Source organism: Syngnathus floridae, chromosome 9, assembly GCF_059516105.1.
Source record: "Syngnathus floridae isolate MCC-2025c chromosome 9, RoL_Sflo_1.0, whole genome shotgun sequence".
NCBI lineage: Eukaryota > Metazoa > Chordata > Actinopteri > Syngnathiformes > Syngnathidae > Syngnathus > Syngnathus floridae.
Genome location: NC_142421.1, coordinates 10,317,647 through 10,339,347, shown reverse-complemented (window position 1 = coordinate 10,339,347; position 21,701 = coordinate 10,317,647). Strand labels below are relative to the sequence as shown.

At 41.4% G+C, this 21,701-nt stretch overlaps 3 protein-coding genes across 15 annotated transcripts in view; 1 reads left to right on the top strand and 2 right to left on the bottom strand.

Annotated features, from left to right (window-relative positions):
• ptk7b (protein tyrosine kinase 7b) overlaps positions 1 to 2,785 on the bottom strand; it is a 48,938-nt gene extending 46,153 nt beyond the window's left edge. Inside the window, exons 1-3 of one of the 3 annotated variants that reach the window (XM_088385902.1) lie at positions 2,595 to 2,785; positions 2,478 to 2,501; positions 2,237 to 2,392 (exon numbers count right to left, since the gene is read on the bottom strand). In XM_088385902.1, coding sequence (XP_088242028.1) covers positions 2,237 to 2,333 — 97 coding nt within the window. In that variant the 5' untranslated portion in view covers positions 2,334 to 2,392; positions 2,478 to 2,501; positions 2,595 to 2,785. Of the gene's footprint in view, positions 1 to 2,236; positions 2,393 to 2,477 lie in introns of all 3 variants that reach the window. The other 2 variants (XM_088385901.1, XM_088385900.1) reach the window with 2 other exon arrangements.
• An 823-nt stretch (positions 2,786 to 3,608) lies between these two features.
• Positions 3,609 to 19,357, bottom strand: klc1b (kinesin light chain 1b). Of its 8 annotated transcripts, none has more exons than XM_088384023.1 (16): positions 19,226 to 19,357; positions 15,323 to 15,593; positions 14,951 to 15,181; positions 14,575 to 14,656; positions 14,214 to 14,442; positions 14,025 to 14,112; positions 13,553 to 13,654; positions 13,099 to 13,272; positions 12,790 to 12,889; positions 11,981 to 12,033; positions 11,660 to 11,727; positions 10,922 to 11,030; positions 10,257 to 10,409; positions 5,230 to 5,354; positions 5,099 to 5,156; positions 3,609 to 4,666 (listed from the first exon to the last, which is right to left on the bottom strand). In XM_088384023.1, the coding sequence occupies exons 2-16, from the start codon at positions 15,569 to 15,571 to the stop codon at positions 4,586 to 4,588; spliced, it is 1,902 nt and encodes a 633-aa protein (XP_088240149.1). In that variant the 5' UTR covers positions 15,572 to 15,593; positions 19,226 to 19,357; the 3' UTR covers positions 3,609 to 4,585. The 8 variants fall into 8 exon arrangements, with proteins under 8 accessions (XP_088240149.1, XP_088240154.1, XP_088240152.1 ...); XM_088384028.1 differs by having other exon boundaries at positions 10,284 to 10,409; XM_088384026.1 differs by lacking the exon at positions 19,226 to 19,357 and adding an exon at positions 18,816 to 18,972.
• mrpl2 (mitochondrial ribosomal protein L2) lies at positions 19,016 to 21,645 on the top strand. Of its 4 annotated transcripts, XM_088384033.1 has the most exons (9): positions 19,016 to 19,154; positions 19,880 to 19,984; positions 20,120 to 20,205; positions 20,280 to 20,457; positions 20,553 to 20,694; positions 20,770 to 20,885; positions 20,964 to 21,074; positions 21,247 to 21,320; positions 21,394 to 21,645. In XM_088384033.1, exons 3-9 carry the CDS (start codon positions 20,134 to 20,136, stop codon positions 21,601 to 21,603), a joined length of 903 nt encoding a protein of 300 aa, XP_088240159.1. In that variant the 5' UTR covers positions 19,016 to 19,154; positions 19,880 to 19,984; positions 20,120 to 20,133; the 3' UTR covers positions 21,604 to 21,645. The 4 variants fall into 4 exon arrangements, with proteins under 4 accessions (XP_088240159.1, XP_088240157.1, XP_088240160.1 ...); XM_088384031.1 differs by lacking the exon at positions 19,880 to 19,984 and having other exon boundaries at positions 19,039 to 19,154; XM_088384034.1 differs by lacking the exon at positions 19,016 to 19,154 and having other exon boundaries at positions 19,161 to 19,984.
• The last annotated feature ends 56 nt before the right edge of the window (positions 21,646 to 21,701 follow it).

Genomic DNA, 21,701 nt, shown 5'->3' with positions numbered 1-21,701 from the left:
GGACAGGCACGCATCAGTTTCAAAATGACAAGAAAGCCAAATCTGAGAAAGCGGGCCATCGTGATTGGAGTAGGTGCAAGAGGATCCTCCCCTGGGAGTGAATCCGTCATAATGGGGTGAGTGCACGCTGCGCACATCTACCACGCAAAAACAAGTCATCTCTTGAGTTCCAAAACGTTTCACGTAAGCACTTCTGATAAATGACCAGAAACACGAGCCGCCGAAGACCTTCAGAATTCCTCCGGCAGCCTCACATTCTTTGCAAACGTTGTGATATTCACAACCAGATCTTATTATTCACATCTATTCAGCGGCTTCTTTCTGTTCCTCTCTTTGTTTTGTTGTCACGCTCAGGTCCTCGATTGGAACTCGCCCGTCTAACTAGAACGCTGATCCTTGCCTCGGATAAAGCGCAACTATTTAAGCGCGTTCCGTTTTGGAGTGCAGGTTAACCACAAAACAAGCAGTTGTAAGACAAGCTACTTGTTTTGTTGTTTTTGCCTGAATTACACCATTTAATTAAATATTAAATACAATCCACTGACACGTTTAAAGTAGCCATCTATCTGGATCATCATCTACAAGTATGTGGGCAGTCACTAACTGTGCTTATGGTTGTAAAACTGTATTTTAAAATGACACTATGATGACACGACGAGGAAAGCAGGAGTCATTCATAGAAGAAAAACTACATCAACATAAAAGGAGAGACTATAAAAAACATTTTGCATCCACAGTTTTTAAACAGAAAAATTTACAAAAACACAATTTATATGAGTGTCAATTTTTACTCTCTCACTGTCAAGAAATTTTTTAAACTTTGAGGAAACAGACTGAAGACTATAGCTTGCACGGTTCGCCATGTAAGAAGCACACCGTGCTTGCTTCAGGTTTGGCACTTCCAGTTCAAGTTTATTGTAAAACTGACACAAAAGCAAAGATATATAAAAATGATATATTTAAATAAAAATATTCACTCAAACCAGGTCGCTATTTACACCCTCCTGTGTGTCGACCACATTAAATCATGATGCCATTCCTGCGCCTACGTATTCAAAATAAACAACTAAATAGGAAATTCCGAAAACGGGCAAAAGCCCTCTCGGCTGTCACGACGGTACCTGGCTTGGCTCTATTCATGCATCTTGTAAACAGCCGCCTGGTCCCCCACTGCCCCGCATACAGAGCTCACATTCATCCCAAAGTGGGCACCCTGACGAGGATGGCGGGGGGCGACAGGCATACTTTAACTTAAGCGGACACGCAGCCATTTTGACGACGGCTAACGCAAATGCAAAGTGTGATGCGCCATGTTTGACATTCCTGCTGGATTCGGTTAAAAGTGATTTTGATACAGTTAGCAAAACTATACATTCACAGTATTATCGTGCTTCTTTTCTCACAAGCAAGGAATCCACAAACCAAGGCCATACCTGCATGATAAATATCGCCCAAGGTCTGAGAGCCATTTCCATCATGCAATATGATCATGAGAAATGGCATCTCCAGCGTATTGTGAGAACATGGAAAGAAAAGCCACTGTGAGGCTGTGCTCAGTGATGCGTGTATGCCTGCTCTCATCTTGCATTTCCTTGCTTACAATCACAACCATACAAACATTAAATCCAACTGTGTGATGAGAGTTCTTCTACTGTAATGGCGTGCTCCAGCGCCCGAGAGAGATAATCAGCCATTTTGAGGGGAAAGGTGTGGATTCACTTCCATAATGGTAGGGAGTCAAGACCACTCCTTAATAATTTTGTGGCATTTATGGGCAACTATTCCTCTTTACCCAAAAAGCACTATATAAAACTCCACAATTCACTTATACATAGTTCCTTAGCATAAAAATATGACAAGATGGCTCCAAAGCAGGAGTTATGGGATAGGACTACTACAGCATTGCCTGACCCCGCAAAAAAATAAATAGGCGAGTTTTTTAGTGCTTATCAGAGCATAGGTTCTAAAAACAATTATGAATAGGCCAATCTGCAAGTAGCAAATCTCGGGGGAGCACTGTAACCCGTTAAGCAAGTAATTCAGTATATCCCATAAATGCTGAGAGGCAGAAAAATAAAATGTTCTTCCATAAAATAACAGATGGAAGATCATTGACCTGCATTTCAGCATTACTTTATTTTTTTTAGTGCATGTTAGTTTATGCATCTGTTTTAAATTTGCATGCATGCTAGTTTGTACATGAATCCTACAGTTCGCATTAAGTTAATGTACCAACCTTGTAAGCAAATAATGAAGACGGCGTACAGCGGGTCTATTCGGAGTCTTCTCCCGCCCTCTCCGCGTCGATTCTCGGCCACTCTTGATAGATCCATGTCCTGAGCGTGGAGCTCGGCGGCCCCGCGGTGCTTCTCTCCAGAGTCGTGAAGCGTGACTGGGAGCGTCAAAGGGATCCGCACGTGTTAAATGATTGCTGTTATCTGCTGAGGTCCCCTGTGTGATCCGGACTTGAAGCTCACCTGGTCGATGAAGTTGACTAGCGGCTAGAAGAAGGCATGTGGAGACGGGTCACTCGTTTCCAAAATCGGACAGGAGCGCACTCGATAGAAGACGCGCCGAAAGTTTCTCAAACAAACCTGAAAACTTCTAGCAATGCAGAGCACCTGTAAAATCGTGTTTTTTATATTACAAAGCGGACTGTGCTGTTCCCTTCTACCCGGTCCTGAGATGCCGACCACGGAGCCGCTCGAGTCTTCACCGAGTGGGACTTTGTTTCGCTCCGTCCGCGGTGTTTCCAAGTTGGTTTCCTCCCACTTGCCTTGTGAATGTTTGTACAAGTGTGCCAAGTTACAATGGTGATAAATTCCCTATTCCGTTTAGATTTTCAAAATAAACTTATTTTTAACCTTATGTCTAAAACTTGAATAAACCAAAGTTAATGAATAATGTTTGACTCCAAATTGGTCATTTTGTCACAACAAAATTAAATTATTATAGTACTTAAAAAAAAGGTTACATTTTATTTTAATACAACGACGGTGTGTAAAACAGTTTAACGATTTTGGTTCCCTTTCAACTCATTGTCAAGTACATTGTCAAAATAGTAATTGTATTTTCAAAATAGATACGCGGTTGTGTTTTATTTACTTTTTTTCTTGTTACAACTTCCGGTACAGGTCCTAATGAAAAACCGAAACAACATTGCCACCTGCTGGTAGAACAAACTTGCATGCATGAGCGTTCAATGTGGAAAGATTCAAACCCAGAAACTCATGACTGTGAGGCTGATGTTATTACCACTCACCACTGTGCTGCCAAATCGTTTTTAAATGTCAATATTTGCGCCTGAAATGCAAATACACTAGATATGGAAAGTTTGCACACCTCTATATTCATGTTAGCTTAATGCTATCAAAAGGTTTATGTGCTATATAAAAAAGATCAACATGAATCGTTTTATATTAATAATCTACAAAAATAGACAATAGAGGTAAAATGGCTACACAAGTGTGCACAACCATATCTAATATTTTCTATATTTTTTGGGTATATTGGCTCTCTTTGTTCATGACACAAAAACTGCCATTTGAAGAGAAATGTGCAGCATTTTTTTTAATCACTTAAAATTTTAAAGACATGACAAAACATGGTGAGATGAATGTGAATTTTAATTCTGAATCAAGTCAAGATTTGAACATCTTGGAAGCAACTTGCCTACTGACAACAGAATCACTGTTCTATTAATCACTGTTCTATTCCAGTGTGCCCAAATAAAATAATAATTAGCCAGTATTCCAGTTCTTTTGAGGAGCTTCGTTTAGAAGACAGAAGACATTGTGCAAATCAATGACAATCACATTGTAGCAATCTTAACAAGCATTATTTTTCTCATCAGTGTAAACAATTTCAAGTCAGAGTTGTTCACCCCTACTTAACCTCGCATGACATGGCACCAGAAAAAGGGGCACAATCAGTGCCCCAATTTCCATCATTATAGACATTTTACTGTTAAACACTTTTAAAACAAAGAGGTGTTAATATGGGTGTTTCTCATTACTGATGAGTTGTCTGGTTAGTGTTGTGAACTCAAAACTTAGACGTGAAAGTAGCAACCTATTTGACTTCCAAATGTACATTGGTCCGTGAGTCACGTGACGACAGCGAGGTATTCATTCTCTCCATGTCCCAAAGCTTTAACCCAATAGCGCATCTCAACAGGCAAATATTATAGACAAGTGTAGTTTTAACAATCATGTCAAATTTACAAGACATCATTTCAAAAACCTCTACACAGCTCATTTCTTCATCAAGACTAAAATCAAATACATAATTAGTACAGCATCTGTGCAGAAAAAAACACTCAGCATGGTTTAAAAAAAAAAAAAAAAAAGACTGGCACAGAATATGGAGCTTGATGTCATGGTGCTAAAAACCACTCATAGTGCACAATGATGAAAAAGAATCAAAATGGTGGCAAGGTTGTACTATGACAAAGGAAAGCAGGCACAATTACAAAAGAATCCCAGTGCACTCAAACAAGTGAAAGGGTCTTTGGATGCGAGAATCAGGAAGAAACATCTTTGGGTCTGGTGATGCCAGATCTGGAGGATCGGCTTGGAAGTCTAGATCAGTTTCCGGAGTACAGATTCATGGTGCTGGAGCTCAGGCCTCGGCTCACTCGCAAATTATTGCTTCCCCGAGGCTGAGACTGAGATGTGATTGTTAAGGACATAATAGAAAATTGAGTTGGTGTTTGTTCACAAATCTCCAGCAATAATAATAACATTTCCTTTAACGCAGGGGTGTCAAACTAATTTTCTTCGCGGGCCGCATTGTAGTCATAGTTTATTTCGGAGGGGCCATTATGACTGTCAACCCAAATAAATGTATGAGCACCTCATGTTATATACAGTAAAAGCTACAAAACAAACTGACAACTCGTTTTCTAATCAGACGAATAAAAGCTGGTCAAATATTTAAAAAAAAAAAAAAAGAGTGAAGACAATTTGCAATTCTAGTAATGACACGAATTTGATGCACAATTTGTCTTCGCGGGCCACATAAAATGATGTGGCAGGCCGTATCTGGCCCCCGGGCCTTGAGTTTGACACCTGTGCTTCAAAGTCACATTGTGCCTCACCTGTAACGCCTCATCACTTGTCTTGTTCAGGTAGTTCAATGAAGCCGCTCGCTTCATGCTGGCAAGCAGAGAAGCAGTTAATGGCACGCAGACGAGAGACTTCAATCTTTTTTTTGTTTTGCAGCTCTTACTTGGTGCTACGAGGTTCAGGCGGTCCGTTGCCCTGCAGTTTCTTAACTAGCAGCTCACTGCTACGACGCAGGACGTCTCGGAGTTTGCCCAGAGAGCCGCTGCGCTGGAGGGTTCCGCTGCCGTCCTGCACAAATGCACTCATCAAGCCACCTGATCGGAACCCTGAACACAACCTTGAATCACACTCAAGTCATCAGAGAATTATTTTATCATTCATTTCTGGCTACATAAATATAAGCCATTTATCGGGACATATTTAACAAGTGCAAGTGGGATTGAGATATAAATATTTGGTTGAATTAAGCTTCATCGCCAACAGAGGGAGCTGTACATTGTCAACGTTGAAGCTGGCTCTATTTGTGCCAGTTTTTCGAACATGTATTTTATATTTATACGGAGTAGTGGTTTTCTGGTGATCCTGAAAGGGGGATCCTTCCATCTGTGGTCCCTTCTCAAAGTTTCTCATTTTCCCCTGGCAGGGGTTTTTAGAGTTTTTCCTTGCCCTTTTGGGAGCTTAAGATCAGGGGATGCTTTGAGAATAATTGTCAATTTTAGTCTATGTGCAGCCCTTTGAGACTGTTTGTGATTTAGGTCTATACAAATAAACTTGACTTGACTTGACCTGACAAGAAACAAATCTGCTGATAGTACAAAAAAATATCAAAGGGCCATTATGAAAATAAAATGAAGAACAACTCCAAAGGGAAACAGTGTAGACATAAGAGAAGTACTTTTTTAATGGAGAAAAGTAAACTCACAAATAAAAACAGCACTGTATTGTAGAGCCACATACGGGCAGTTTACGTTCTTTAATTTTGAATCTGACGCGTTTATATCATCATATTTGTTGTGTTAATATTGCACCGCCCGCTGCCTAATTGGTAAATTGTTTTATTGTAAAGTTAAATACAATTAGTAAAATAAACAAATCACATCTACATAGCAGTGTTGTTAGAAAGCTGGTTAATTATTCTTAAATTATGAATGACAACTTTATAGTGTGAATGAGAACTCTGAAGTGAATCCACTAATATGGTGTGATCAGGAAAAGAAATTCTGAACGTGTAAAATAGTTGTGAAACCATTCAATAATGTTAATGTGCTATTAGACAATAAAAAAAAAAAAAAGAAATATGATAGTTAGCTTCGGTAGCCCCAAAATAGTTTTAATATAAATATTCCACTGGAAAAGAGAAAGTTCACAAATGAAAAAACTTTATTTGAGATACCAACAAGTGTTGATGCAACCATCTTCACAATGCAAATTGGTAAATACGACGACGCAGTTCTACTACTAGTGCTACTAGACTTAATGTAATATTCTTCTACATTGGAGAAATGAAGTCACACTTTAGCTATATGTCAAGAGTAGACAGTTCAATAAATAGGCATTCCACTAACACAACATTATTGATATTATAATTATGTGTCGCACATGGTCAATTCGAAAGCTTAGGGTAGAACTACTAGAGGTATAGATGCACTCATGGAAAGGAATGACGAATCATGGCAAGTTGAAGACTGAAGCCAGAAAGTGAATGCAGCACGAGCACAGCAGCCAACGACGACACTTTCAAGGTGTTAAAAGTCATTGTAACATTCACTTTGTGAAACACTCGAACTAGCTGTTGTGGATGTTGAGGTGGAGAAAAAAAACTAACGTTTCCACCGAGGTGACGATGTTTAAGTGTGTGACCGCTGTGACTGTACAAATATACTCACTAAACGTTACTGCGATTCACGGCTTCTGCTTGAATTACACGAAGAAAAGGCAATAATGCATATTTGAGACTGCGACATTTGAATCTCATCTCGAATTGGTCTTTCTTGACACAAAGTACAAAATCATGCCGTTTGTTTTCTCATTTGCAAGCGCAACCTTTTGTGTGACGTGCGCATGTAACACACCGAAAAGGAGAGCAAAGAGCAAGGACGCTGAAAACGGGAATCGCAACGGCAGAATGAATTACCATGGCAACAGCTTGATGTCAGAATCGGATACCGACAATTCTGCGATTTATTTAAATACGACTGCCTTAATATTCAACCACGAAAAGTGTGCTCAAAAATGTAAACAAATCATACAAAATAAAATAAAGCTCTTTTGTTTTGAAATCTATGTAACAGAATAGACTCCCTTTCTCTCTGGTCAACTCAGATGCGAAAGTTTTGATATGAATGTGAAATGATATAGTACCACGACAATTTCGACGTTTGACCTCAAAATTAGTTCACAACGTTAAACACAAAAAAAAACCCTGCATATTTAAAAAAAGATAATGCGGCTAAATAGAGCGCTTGGCAACTTTTAAATGAAAATGAGTGTGATAAGTGTGATAATGGTTTTCGAATTGAGAGACAGGAATTCAGTCTATTCAGAATACACTGTGTGCAACATACATACAAGCGAATTGAGCGAGAGAAAATGAAGGGAGCGAGACTGAGGTTACGCACACAGCCGCGCGCACACACACAAACACACAACCACACTGAGGGAAAATTTTCAACATAAGGTTAGCAGAAGGAAAGGATAGTGCCAGAGAGAGAGAGAGAGAGACGAAAAACCAGGAGGGGCCAAGATGAGAAGACCAAACGTCCCGGTAGCTCTCGTTCGGACCGCGGACTGATGTGACAGCTGAGGGAGGGGAAGAGGGGCTCTCTCTGCTGGGGAGAAGGGGGGCGAGGGCAACGGAGAGAGGCGACAACACATATCCTTTAGCTATTGGTTGAGGGAGGGAGAGAGGGATGGAGGGATAATCTTGATGGCTTAGGCCTGATAAGAGAGAAAAGAGAAAGAGACAAAAAGGGCACAGGTTGTAAGATGACCAGCTCTGGGTTGGTCCTCCTTCCTCACATCTCTCCTACCTTTCTCCTACCATACACTATTTCCAACAACTAGACCAAGATTTGTTGACTCCAATTCATTGATCTAAAAGTAAAATATATTCTCAGGACTTTACAGTAGAACATCTCAAGTTAATGTCTTGGAATTTGGACAATTTTGGTAGGAGGGGTAGCAAATGTAATGTCCACTGGCGGAGCTTGAGGGGGAGTTTTATTTTGCAGACGCCGCCTCTCAAGGGGGAAAAAAAAAATCATAGCTCCACCAGTAGAAATTTCTCCTATTTTGCATAATTTAAACCCACACAAAATGATGAAACCAAACGAGGACAAGCAGGATCATTGATTGCAGCAAGTTGGTGTCTGCAGTTGCTGTGACTCAGCTGTTTTTGGTTCCTTTTTGGGCAGCACGGTCTGAACTTGGCACAGTGCGTGTTCGCTGCAGGGATGGACCATTAGCAAGCATCAGCAGTCAAATGGATACACTTAAAATCGAGTGAGCATTGATTGACCAGATGGGATTTTGAGACGTTTTGTAGCGGGCCTATGTAACATTTTGATCCTAATCCTCCACTTTCCCTGTCACTACAACAGTTCACAAAAAGCAGTAACTACATATCAACCCAGCTGACCTTGAATAGAGACGTTAAGGGAGAGTACAATCCACTGAATGTAGAAAATCATTTTGATTGATTTCACGCTGATTGGTTGTCATGGCAATAGAAACCAACAGGGTTAGTGAAGACAGGGGTGGGGAAAAGCCAAGGATGAAAAAAGACAGCATGCAAACAGACAAGCATTTAGCTGGAAGCAAAAAGCAGGAGTCAATTTGCGCATTTTATGAAAACACACACACACAGATTCATAATCAACACATCCACAGTTTTGTTGGCATCACCTAGACCTCAGCAGAGACTAACATGAAATGGTGTATGACAAAAATAGGTAAACGTATCAGTGATTGTGCCTCGACAAAGATTTCCACAATTTCGGTTGTACGAGCCTGATGCTGTACACCTCGCTTTGAAAATTAAAAGAGTTCTGCAGTCACACTAATTGTGGCAAATGAGTGTTCAGAAACAAAATAAAAACAAAAATAATGGCTTTTGTGTGTCATTTGTATGACATTTTAGGAAACCATCTGTATGTCATTACGTTTTATGAAGCATTACTGCATAGCAATTGCATTCAAACCTATGGAGAGACACACACTCACACAAGCGTTACCAGACAGCCCCACCCTTTTCCTTTATGTACAGTAAAGTGAGAAACAGACATCAGGTTAATACGGCACCTCTGTGAGAGCACACAGTGCATTAGGGCGCATGTTTATGGGTTAAGTCCATTGACTGGACTAGAAATGGCTGCATGCATGTTTAAAGCACGGGACTGCAGTGTGTGAGAAGCACAGGCTCAGTCGAGACGCATCTATTGGCACAGTCATGTAAAATTCACCACGGGGTTTCTGCTAACTAGGACACGCGTCTACAGTTGCGATGTTTTTCTAAGTGCACAAATCGCTGCACTCAATGTCTGGCACGAATTTGAAAGCATTACAACTGCAGCTAACCTGCATATTAGGTGCACACACTATTGGGCACTGGAAAACGTCAACATCATATTTTGTGGTTCACATTAGGAACATGCTAATGAGAGTTCTCGATTTAATTGTTTTTTAAATGTGACTCGTATGTGAATTACGGGGTAAATAACTATGATGCCAAGGTGCTGCAGCATGAGCCTGTGCCATTTTTTTTAACTCCTCTTGTAAAAAAGCCATGCCAGCAGAACACGGCAAGCAATGAACAGCAACACAAAAATGTGAATTGAGACACTTGTCAAATAGGACATGTCGCCGTGCCAAGACACTCAATCAGCTTTCTCGTTCAACAAGAACTTTTTGATGGAAACTTCTCATTGGAAGGACAAGGCAAAAGGGAGCTAGTACAGAAAACATTCACAGAGTACATCGAGTCCAGATCAAAACAAGGTACTTGGGTTATATATTATTGTCACTAATTGGTGACAATTGCAAAATGTTTAACAAATCACATTGTAAAATGTTTATAAAAAAACAAAAACTTCTGAAACCAGTCGACACCCCCTTTAATATGATCAAGATGTCCTGTTCCTCCAATGAGGGCCACCGGCTTGTAAGACTCAGTTCAAGTGGATTTGTACTCACCCCGTTCCACTCCACGCCCATACTCACTTCCTCGCCAGCTTCGGAGCCGCTCTCGTACTTGACACTGGTCAGGCTCTCCCGGCTCCTTCGCCTGTCACCATCTGCGTCCTTCAGGATCTCCACCATGCGTGTCTGATGGATGGGGTCAATACCCTAATGGGAAGAACACACAGAGGAAAAGAAACCATAATCACAAAGTTAAACATTAGCAAGAGGATAAAGGATGAAAGTGTGTAGATGTATGGGAATATTTAAAGAGGAAGACAAGTTAAATATTTTCTTTACAAAAATATGTCCTATGCAACCTGAGTTATTTTTCAGTCAATATCGAGTGGCAAAATGGCCACCCTATGAGATGGCTTTGTTTTATCCATATTCCAAAAACGTAATTAATAATCAACGCTTAATGTTAAGATTAGTTAAGAAGAAATATTTTCTATGGCTGTGAAATGGGAGTGATGTTTCAGGGTGAAAGGTGAAGGCTCTAGAGCGGCCATCACTTACTGTGTTGCTCTGGATCCAAAGCAATGTTGAAAGAGAGAGGAAAAAAAAATAGAATGAGATTGACTCTCCTAATACATTTCAGAATTGGGGAAATAAACAGGAAATGCTTGGCTGTTTCGTGCGCATACATGTTATGTGCTAATTTCTGAAATGTGGCGAACCTGCTTGCGGGATCTAACGGCACACTCCTCCAAGGTATCGGCAGCTTCAAGCTTGCCCTGACGGCGATACAGAGCCCCCAGGTTCCTCAGCGTCGTGTTCACGGTGGGGCTGCAGACAAGAAACAAGCATACAATTTTGATCAGCTTTAGTCAAACTACATTTCTTGAAACCTTTTGAAACCATTTCGGCAGCAAAGCATGAATAATGCAGCTCATGACATTACTGTAAATGTCCCAATTGCTTCCAGGATGATGGGGAGCTGATAACTGCGCTAGTATGTGTGGTAGATTAAATCACACAAGCGAAATGGAGCGCTGCATTCCACAAAACTGGGGCATGAGAGATATTCACTCTCACTAGGAATAGTGCAATAGCGCACTACTTGAAGTTCTTGCTCGGGACAAATCCACATAGCATGACTTCCCTAAATTAGATATTAAATACTCACAGCACCCAAACCTGAATTAGTAAATAATCACGTAAACTATATTTAATGTACAAACCTTGATATCAGCATTTATCTGAAGATATGTCACCACACTTATTAAAATTGTTTTGTTGTTGACTTCAAACTAGAATGCTGAGGTAGGGCCGAACAGGTTCAAAATGGGTTATTTCTAGTCTTCAAGTTGCGGCAGTTCAAGATTATTTTCTGATTTCCCCTCATAATTACTTCTCTCGTGACTTCTTAACGCTGTATAATTCAAAGTGTCTTTACAACAGCAAGAGGATCCCACCTGTTGACTTTGCAGGCCTTGTACCAGCCTCCATACTCTCCATAGGGCGTGTTGTCCCTGTGCTTGCCCTGGAAGTAAAAGGAAAAAGGCAACTGTGAAAGGGAGGGAGTGGTGTAAACCAGACAAACAGGATTTTGTTTTTGTTGACCTATAATAATGACTTGCCCAAAGGGGTTCTATGACTGAGTCTAAGGTTTTGCATGATGAAAGTGTAATCTGAACTAAACTGACCTGTTTGTTGCTTTAATGGTTTTCGAATGTGTCATTGTTCCTGTGTACTACTTGTAAACGTCACAACTAGGATCGCATGGAAAACCTCACCTTGCTCATCTCCTCTCTTTCCTCGGCGTGCATCCAGATAGGTTTGTTTTCAGCTGCAGACACACACACGGGAGAGGTTCGACCAATTGTGCAACACCAGTGGAATTCACTTTGCTGAGTCCGTGATCAAGTATTCATGATGTTTTGAACTTGCTGAGCATAGCATATTGCCCTTCAAGAATAAAGGTTGAATCTGTTTCTGTATTTGCATTGTGCGCAATAGTAAATTAAATTTAAATTTGAAAAGAAAAATAATCTAAAATATGGATGTAGATACGGTACAGTTTGCATTAAATGTGATTGACTACATGGAAAACAAACTGTGGCTGATTTTGTACGTGCGGGACTTTTCTTCTGAGAAATCTTATTGAAGGTTATATTTGAAAGATAAAACTGTCAGAGAAATTTACCAAGGAAAGTCGACAAAAGCCATTTTCCTTTCTTATTCAAAGCGCATCTAATCTCAGGAGGGATGAAATCACCTTTCTCAGTCATAACTAAAAGAGAATGCAATTGCCAGAGTTGAGACCAACACTTTTTATTTCTCCAAAAGCCCTTTGTTTTGAGTCTCTGAGTCCTTTAAATGGTGAAGGCAGGCAGCCTGCTTAGAACACCGTCCACTTTTTAATCATCTGTCCAGCACTCCTCACTAGTGTGAGATAAATAGTAAGTAAAAGATGAAACAATAGTGGAGGACAAAAAAATAAATAAAACAACTGAAGGGCAATTAAAAGTAAACCTATTCTACTTTTTCATTTTTTTTTAATGTTAGTATTCTTTGTTATTAACTAGGTTGAGCAAGTCCTTACCATCAACAGATCCAAACTCCTTCTCATGGGCTCGAGTCAGAATCTCTTTGTAGAGAATCTCAGCTTCCTTGTATTTTCCCTGTTTGAGAAAGCAGGACGCCTAGAGAACAGAGAGGGGGCGGGCGGGGGGATTACTTAAATTATAAACCCAGAAGACTTCAAGAGAGAAGGAAGCAACCTGTGCAGTTACTCATGTTTAGTCATTTAAATCACTATTTCCATCTCGCAGCTTCAGGGAGCTACAAGCAAGTCATCTGACGAGATGCTACTGCTTTGCACAACGACTGCCTTTGTGGCACATCTACTCACCAGATTATTCTTGGTTTTGGCCACGTTGGGATCATCCGGGCCCAGCCTACACTCGTAGATCTCCAGGGCACGGCAGTAGTAGTATTCCACCTCTTCGTACTTGCCTTGATTCTGACACAGCAGAGCCAAGTTGTTCAGCTGTTTGGCCACATCTGGATGGTCCTTCCCCAAGACCTGATGGAAGCCATACAAATTTTTTTCAACATATTGATGAGTCTATCTCATTACTTCTCTTTGCATCTATCCTTCTGTTGCTGACCCCCGGGAGCCTGAGCCGCTTTGATCAGCAATCAGTGGGTGTGACTAAAGCTTTCCCACAATTCCTTTCCCTCAATGACAGTATTCTTTCTTTTATAGATGCTGGTGTTAAAATGGAAATTCTTACAATGAGCTAATTGTTCACTGTTCTAGCTCTGAGGTCAGGTATTGTAGAAGCCAGAGCTGTGTAACTTACCTTCTCTCTGATCTCCAGAGCCCTCTTGCATAGAGGCTCAGCCTCCTTGTACTTCCCCCTCTTTCCATAGAGTACGGCCAGGTTGTTCAATGTTGCAGCAACCTGCACAGCATGTAGAGAGAGACGATAGCAAATGAAATACGCCATTCTTTTTCCCAAAATCATTTTTGGAGCAAATCGCAAAAAAGGCATTTCTAAAGTCTGACGATTAAACCAACATTTTGTAACATCTGATTTAGCTTGGTTGATGCTCCAATTTTGGGTATTTGACATCAAGATAGATAATTGAACTTATCAGAAACCCATTTTTGAGTAGAAGGACAAAACATCTGTACATCCTGAGGCAGTGGGAGTAAATAAAAGAGAAGGTACAGCAATTACATTCTTGCCGAGTCTCTGAGCAATTGTGACCGGTTACCAATAGAACATTAACATGTCTATATTGATGTTGCCATGACAATGGGAGTCTTACAGCAGGATGGTCTTTCCCCAGGGTCTTCTCCCGGATAGACAGAGCATCGTTGAGAAGATGTGCAGCCTCTTTGTATTTATTTTGATCCCTGGGAGACAAAGACAGTTGACAGTAAGAAGTGACACGATTCAAACAAACGACAGGAAATATGGGCAACAGGTCAAATTGTCAAACTGAGTCATTTCTAACCTATAAACTAAAGCCAAGATGTTGAGCATAGTAGCCACATCGGGGTGGTCGTGTCCAGAGGTTTTCTCCAGGTCCTCCAACGCTTGCTTGCAGAGGGGCACAGCGACCTCGTACCTGCCCTGGGAAGCGTATTGGATCACCAGGTTGTGTAGTGTTCTCAAACGAGCCGGGATCTCATAGCCGCCTTGCTGGGCTGCAGCCACTGCTGCGCTGTTGTGTTGATGTTGCACTGCGTAGGCAAAAAAAAAAAATGCAATGCAAGCATGAGGCCGGGGGGAAAAAAAAAACTATCTAATCGGAACAAATATCCAAGCTGGAGAGAGTACACTTTATTGTCCTTGCTAAATGACGTAGGTCTTACTTCCTTGGCCATGCTCCTCTTCATCATTGGGGAAGAGATCATCCAGTGAGTCCTTTGGTGTTTCTCTGTCCTTTTCCTCCTGCTGAGATTAAGAAGAAATCAAAATATGAAATGACATCTCAAAAATGACAATTCTAGTTATATAATACATTGGGTGAACTTTTACACCCCTAGTGATGACACGTTTATACGGTTTTGCCATTGGACCCAATCCCTGAGGCTAACCATAACTACAAGGTGGCCCTCTTTGAAAATGAGTTGGACCCAGTCATGGGTCAATGGTGAACTTCTTAAACCATACATCTGGAATAATTATCAAGTAAGGGCTTGATTTGGAATAAAAATAGCTGTAAAGTTACTGTGAGACTTGACTTACGGTGGGGGAGACGTCTTCATCATATTTCTTGAGCTGGTTCATGAACTCCAGATGTTTCTTTTCTTCCTCGAGCTGAGCTACGCTCTGCTCGCTCTTTTGCAGCTTCTGTTGGGTGTTGGCTAGCTCATCCCGCAGCCACTGGTTCTCCTGGCAAAGCCTCCTCACCTGTGCGCGCAGCTTCTGCTTCTCTGACTCCACCGCATTCAGGTGGTTGGACAGAGCCATCATGACCTAGGATGGCAAGAACATTAAGAAGGTTGGCTTTGAACTAAACTAGCCAAAAGATGCAACAGGAAGAAAAGAGTGTGGAATCATTCGATGGTTCAACACACATGCAATCATCAATATTGCTAGTTATTGATCCGGTGTTACCTGTGCTTCACCAAGTCCCAGCTCAATCATCTCCACTGACTTGCGCAGCAGGTTGGACTTCTCATGCACTAGGTTGGCCTCTTCGTCTTTTTTCAGGCACTTGATAGTCTCCACGAGACTGTGGAGAATGGAGTTGTGCTCATTCTTGAGGGCTTCCAAACCCTGAATCACCAGTTTGGTGTTGGATATGATCTCCTCTTGAGAGAGCTTTTCGAGCTTCTCTTCCCGGGCATACACCATTGTGGACATCTTTACAGTTGCTCAGGGAAACCTGGAGACGATACACAAAGTGGAAGATGGTATTACACAACTGATGACAATGCAAAAGGAGCCAGGAGAATCTAAGACCTTGCAATTTTAGGGTGTATATTATTGATGTCCTATTGTGCTAAGCCAAGTCTTGGCCTGGCTGAGAAAATGTCGCCGTTTGACGGTTTTCTAAATAACTGTATGGTGAGCCAAGCTGTTTTCTCAGTCCAGTGACTCATTGAGCCACTTCAGTTGTCCGCTGTATACAAAAAGGGGCCCTGCCCTTCCAGCTTGAAATCCAGGCAGCTGTGAGTGAGCTCACACGCTCGAGCATCAGTGAGGATGAAAATGAGAGATAAAAGTCAGCCAACATCTGGGAGAATTATGCCAGTTGGCCACTCCAGGTTTTGACCACTCTCCATTTTGCCATTTTGAATCAAAGCGTAGGCCCCTTCCATAAAGTATGACAAAAAAGAAAATAACCCAACATCTCAAGTAGCTGCAACCTTCACAGTGGAAACCTCACTGCCTTGAAATGCAGTAATAATCTGGCTAAGGCAAACTTGGTACAACCACTCAAAAAGGGTGTGTGACTACTACTATACTAATTATGACTTTACCCTGATGTTTGGCATCTCACATCCAGCTCAACTCTGTTTTTAGACATTGGCAGTGGCACCAAAGTTAAAGATTTTTTTTCTTTACTCATGTTCATGGACCAGCTTAGTCTAATCTTCTGAAGAATTCATGACGCTTTCTGTGCAACTGGAAAAGTCTCCTCTTTTCTTCGGTCATTATATTTTGTTCAAGTCAGACCTGGGCGAAGTATGACCTGGTAGTCCAGTCTCAGTGAGATACCATGATGAGAATCCAAATGACCAGAGCTTGTCAAACATTTGCTATGCATTTAAATTCATTGGAGTACATTTCCTCCATGTTTGAGTGGTTGAAAAATCCGTATATGAAAAGGCCTCAGATAGTCGATACAGATCTGCGCACAGAGGCGAAAAACACTTTGGTGAAAGTCGGAGACAACAGCTCTGCTTTGATACAATAAAACAGTCAGCGTGCCCCAGAAACATCAAGTTAATTTTTTTCCAAGTCTTTATAGAGGTACTAAAGTGTCATAGCTTTTGTTTAATCTTTAACATGTTGTCATTTAACAAAAAGCACGCACAAAGAAAAGGCTACACTCTTAATTCGCCTATGAAGTCGCTTCTTCTTAAGAGTAAAATGTACGACGGTGCTTTCAGGAGCTCATACATATTTTCCAATCTCTGCTCGGTGCCAAGTATCAAGATTCAGGCAGCCTCCCATTTTATAGCATAATAACATGCAACACATGTCACCATACTGCACATCAACAGATGTTTGAGCTCCTCGCTCCGGCAGATGGCTTTGCAATTAAATCGTAATCTCAAACCAAAGTGGGTAAACCGTATGAACGTTATATGTTATTATGAACACTGATAGAAAAGAACAGAACTATGGAAATAACAATGGTTGGTTCTCAGAGTACCTTGAGTTAAAAACAAGCCTCCAAATTTACTGTTTGGAAGGGAAGCCATTGGTGAGCAGTTGAAGATTATTCCAGCTATGACACTAACCTGTTTACGTTGCAAATCGGAGCCTTACAAGTCTGGCATGAAGAATAATTCATAAAATAATCACTTGTCTTCCAGTAACACAGCAGCACGCACAGAATAGACAGCGCTCAGCCGCAGAGACCCTTCGAGAAACGACAAAGGACGCTGTGCCTTCATGCAAATGTAGGACATTGTGGGCGGGGGAGAGAGAAAGGGAGAGAGCAGGTATACTACAGGGAGAAAGGGGATGCTTGCGTCTGTAGGATGACGCTGACCTTCCTGCTGCTTCACCGCAAACAATTGGCATCAGCTAAGGTAGCCCCGCCCAACGCTGGAAGAGCAGAGCAGCGCAAAGGAGCGGGTTGGATGGGGGCAGGGAGCCATGGAGATGTGCACCTCTGCAGCCACACACAAGGGAATGACAGTAACGACGAGCCACAACGGGAAAAGCTCCATGGCAAAGTTTAAAGACACAAAAAGATGCACACCTGCCTTCCAGGATTAGTCCTTTACACTAGCTGGAGTACTTCAGATCTGCTCTAAAGGATCATTAAAAAAAATGAGTAAAAATTGAATCAGGAGAAAGGTCTTCTATGTTTACTATTCAACTTAAAGACAATTTTAGATTCAAGACGACAACTTGGATGCTGCACCAAAATGGAAACTGCATTAAATACGGCAACGCTACAGTAATTACATAATTATATGCACAGTTTTGACCACATACTAGAAATACTACCTGAGTAGCAAGTTTTTGCCTTCGGAAAAACATCAATACAGAGTGAAGCCACATAAAAGAAAGTAAGGTTGTTTTTTCTTTTTTAAATCACAAGACCACTTGACAGACCACGAAAGTAACACCAAAAACATCTGACTAGGCAAGTCCTGATTAAAGTTACATTTTAAAATGGGGGGCAGGAATGTGTTTTTTCATACAAGCTGACTCACTCATGTTTGTCAATGACCAAAGGTCACAACATAACCACAATCATAACCTCCAGACATATCCAGTACTTTGCTCATGAGATGCAATAACCCAAGGAAGCTGATGATGGCTTGTTATGATACTCATAACAAGTATAACGTACAACCACCCTTCAGCTGGCTCACTTGCTGAAAAATCTTCACGTAAAGCAAACTTTGGTCATATTGACAAGCGGGTTGGAATGGAAACCAAACTCAAAATGAAGCAGGTGCATCAGTAAACAACATGTCTTTGTCAGCATCACATGTCCAGATCAGATTACATCGTTTTACATCACCGGATACCATCATTCAGCCATTTCCGGCAAGCATCCACATTGCAGACACAGTCATCAACGAGGGTGTGGCCATCAGAAAAAACGAGGAATCTGCCACAAGCACCCACTGTACCAAGCTTTTTATTTGTCTGATAAGTGTAATATGATGCATTTCTTGTAATCATTTCTATTTAGGTCTGTAAACAAAAGGTCACATTGACAGCAAGTTGCTGTTTACCTTGATAGCAAGAGCTGGTACATTTCTCCAACTCAAATATAAAAATATCTGGTGATGTCATTTGGACGTGTTATATGACCATGAATCATATTTTGAAGCTAAGTACACCAGGATTTCCTAAACTACAACCAAAGAACGTTGCAGAACATTCAATGGTTTATTTACTTGACCATTATTACCTGAACTTGTGTTACAGCTATTGCATTCCACTGAACGCTGCATTAGGCAGATCATTTGTAACAATTACGTTCATTATGAAGATGCCACGTTGTCCTCCATCATGACGTAATTGATCAAGATTAAGGACAACGTCCTCGACCACGTATTAGTCCATCCACGGAGATGTTTTCACTAATGTTAAGAGTAAAGCTTTAAATATTGCTTCAGCTCTGTCGTCAGTGGCTATTTAACTCAGCTAGCCTGTTAGCATCACCACTCCCTGTTTTTTTCTAGGTGCGGACTCAGTGCGTTTACATTTTCAAGGCATTAGCATGAGCGGACATTTGTGAAAATGAAAGGTATATTGATATGAGGTTACACGGAAGATCGCGCTGCTTATAATATGGATAAAACGCAAAGATACCCTTACCGACAGCCAGAACCTTCGGCTAGCCCAGCCCCTTTAAATGCAAAATGTCTCCAAAACCGCACAGCTTTCCCATCAGTCTTTGCGAGCAAGTGAATCTCGTGACGTAATGTTTTGTTTTTGCGCTTTGTCTCGCAAAATGTAACATTTTTAACTAAAGGTTTTCATTGTGGTTGTGAAATATGGCTAAATCTTGCTCAATTTAAAACACGCCTTGGATTAACTAACATTGTATGCGCAATTTAAATTAAAAAATATCTTCCACAGTAAACGCTGGGGTGAAAAACAGTCTAATGCTGCTATCTAGTGGCCACATTTATTCAGCGTTTGGTTTCACTGTATGACCCTAATGAGGATTATAATCAGTTCAGAAAACGGATAGATTACATTCTTTAGCATCTGAATGCAAAAGTTTCATTTTGTCTCGTGCATTGCGTCACGTTAAGGAATCCCCTCCAATGACATATGTGGAAAGCGTATATGATTATACTGTGAGGTTACAGAACTAAATGACATCTTTGTCACGGGAGAAAGTCCATCAAGGGCTTGTTGTTACTCTATTAACATTAAGTTATGACACAAGGGCTCTGCAAGCTATTTTAAAAACTGTTAAAATGCCGAGGGATCAACAAAAAACAACATTGAATTAACATTCAGTGTTGTCCGGATATACGTCATCATCATGCGACCCGGTCGCTTGCACTTGCCGTACCCACGAAGGACGACCAGGGATAAAGTTGTAATGAAGTGAAACGGATAGAGGTTTGTTTTTCATTGATTACCAGATTTCGTTTACGTTATTAACTTTGTATATGATGAATGCAATATCAGACCGTATAAAATATGTCTCATAACCTCACCAGGTAGTTGTACAGTACTAGTTTGAATTCTATGCAGCTTTTAAAGGAGTGATGGCGATGACTTGTTTGAGTCGAGCTCTGAGTTCCCTCTTCATCTCCCCGCCTGCCTTGCTATGCTCTCAGGTCAGCATCTTGTATTACAAGGAACAAATGTCAACATTGCAAGAAGCTATTGTGCAGTTTTCTTGTGTTCACAGGTCAACTTGAGTGCTTTGGCATGTGTGCCAGTGTTATTACCTGCGTCCAGTGCAGCTCCATGCCGGGGATTCCTCACCACAGCCTCTCTGGAGCAGAACAGAACACGGTGGAAGCAGACTGAGAAGTACACAATTCGACCGATAGGGATGAAAAAGACTGGAGGAAGAGATCACACCGGTATTAAAAATTGGCCATGAATGGTTGTTTGTCTTTATCTGGCCTGTTCAGAGTTTACTTTGATGGTAATCAGCACCTGTTTTGGTGCTCCTCAGGTAAAATCAGCGTACATGGCATCGGCGGCGGCCACAAACAAAGGTACCGCATGATTGACTTCCAACGTCTGCGATATGAGGAAGATAAAGGACGGGATCCCTTTGATGAGAAGGTTGTCCAAGTGCGATATGACCCGTGCAGGTAAGCACTCTCTGCTTTTTAACGTGTCAAATTAGTTGATGACTGCCCTCATCCGGTGTGCTGTGGTCTCTCTAGGTCAGCCGACATCGCCCTCGTGGCTGGAGGCAGCCGCAAAAGATGGATCATTGCGACAGAGAACATGCAAGCGGGAGACATCATTAAAACATCGCCTGTCATTGCACGTATGGCAGGTAGGAAAGGAATTGCAGTCATTAACAGTAGTCATACACTCAGAGTTCTGTTGCAAGGAGGAATTGCTTGTTTTACAGTGTCGGCAAATGAGGGCGATGCCTACCCACTGGGAGCACTTCCGGTCGGCACCCTGGTCAACAATCTGGAGGTACAACCTGGGAGAGGATCACAGTATATTCGAGCTGCAGGTAAATGCTTTGCAATGGAAATAATCTTTATTTTCCTCACAATATTAAAGTATCAATTCAATATAAAGGGAATATTTTAAGTTATTTAACGTCTTTTAATTAAGTGGCCATCCCAATTGAATGTGATGGCTTGAATTTGTGACTTTGTCGTACATCTAATTGACTTCATCAGGCACAAGTGGTGTTCTGCTCCGTAAAGTCAACGGAACAGCCATCGTTCAGCTTCCGTCAAAACGTCAGGTTCAGGTGAGCTCCGTGGTGTAACATGATGACAAACCCTAAAAGTAATCTGCTAAGAAGTCAATGTCAACACACGCAGGTACTGGAGACCTGCATGGTGACGGTGGGCCGCGTGTCCAACGTGGACCACAACAAAAGGATCATCGGCAAAGCGGGTCGCAACCGCTGGCTCGGTATCCGCCCGTCAAGCGGTCTGTGGCAGAGGAAGGGAGGCTGGGCCGGACGCAAGATTAAACCGTTGCCGCCAATGAAGAGTTATGTCAACCTACCCTCCATCTCAGCTAACTGAATATGACATGCTTGGAATAAAGGAATGCTTGTTTGTACAGAAGATTACAAATTTTATTAAACACAGCTGTTTGTGAGAGCATGGAAAGAAAAAATATA

Excerpts from the sequence above, each read along its gene's own strand:
- mrpl2 (XM_088384031.1), top strand. Across the intron at positions 20,206-20,279 it reads CTGCCTTGCTATGCTCTCAG|GTCAACTTGAGTGCTTTGGC; the intron begins GTCAGCATCTTG and ends TTGTGTTCACAG. Across the intron at positions 21,075-21,246 it reads ACAGTATATTCGAGCTGCAG|GCACAAGTGGTGTTCTGCTC; the intron begins GTAAATGCTTTG and ends TGACTTCATCAG.
- klc1b (XM_088384023.1), bottom strand. The coding sequence starts at position 15,571 with ATGTCCACAATGGTGTATGCCCGGGAAGAGAAGCTCGAAAAGCTCTCT. Across the intron at positions 14,443-14,574 it reads AGAGGAGCATGGCCAAGGAA|TGCAACATCAACACAACAGC; the intron begins GTAAGACCTACG and ends TTGCCTACGCAG. Across the intron at positions 12,890-13,098 it reads CCAAAACCAAGAATAATCTG|GCGTCCTGCTTTCTCAAACA; the intron begins GTGAGTAGATGT and ends TCTGTTCTCTAG.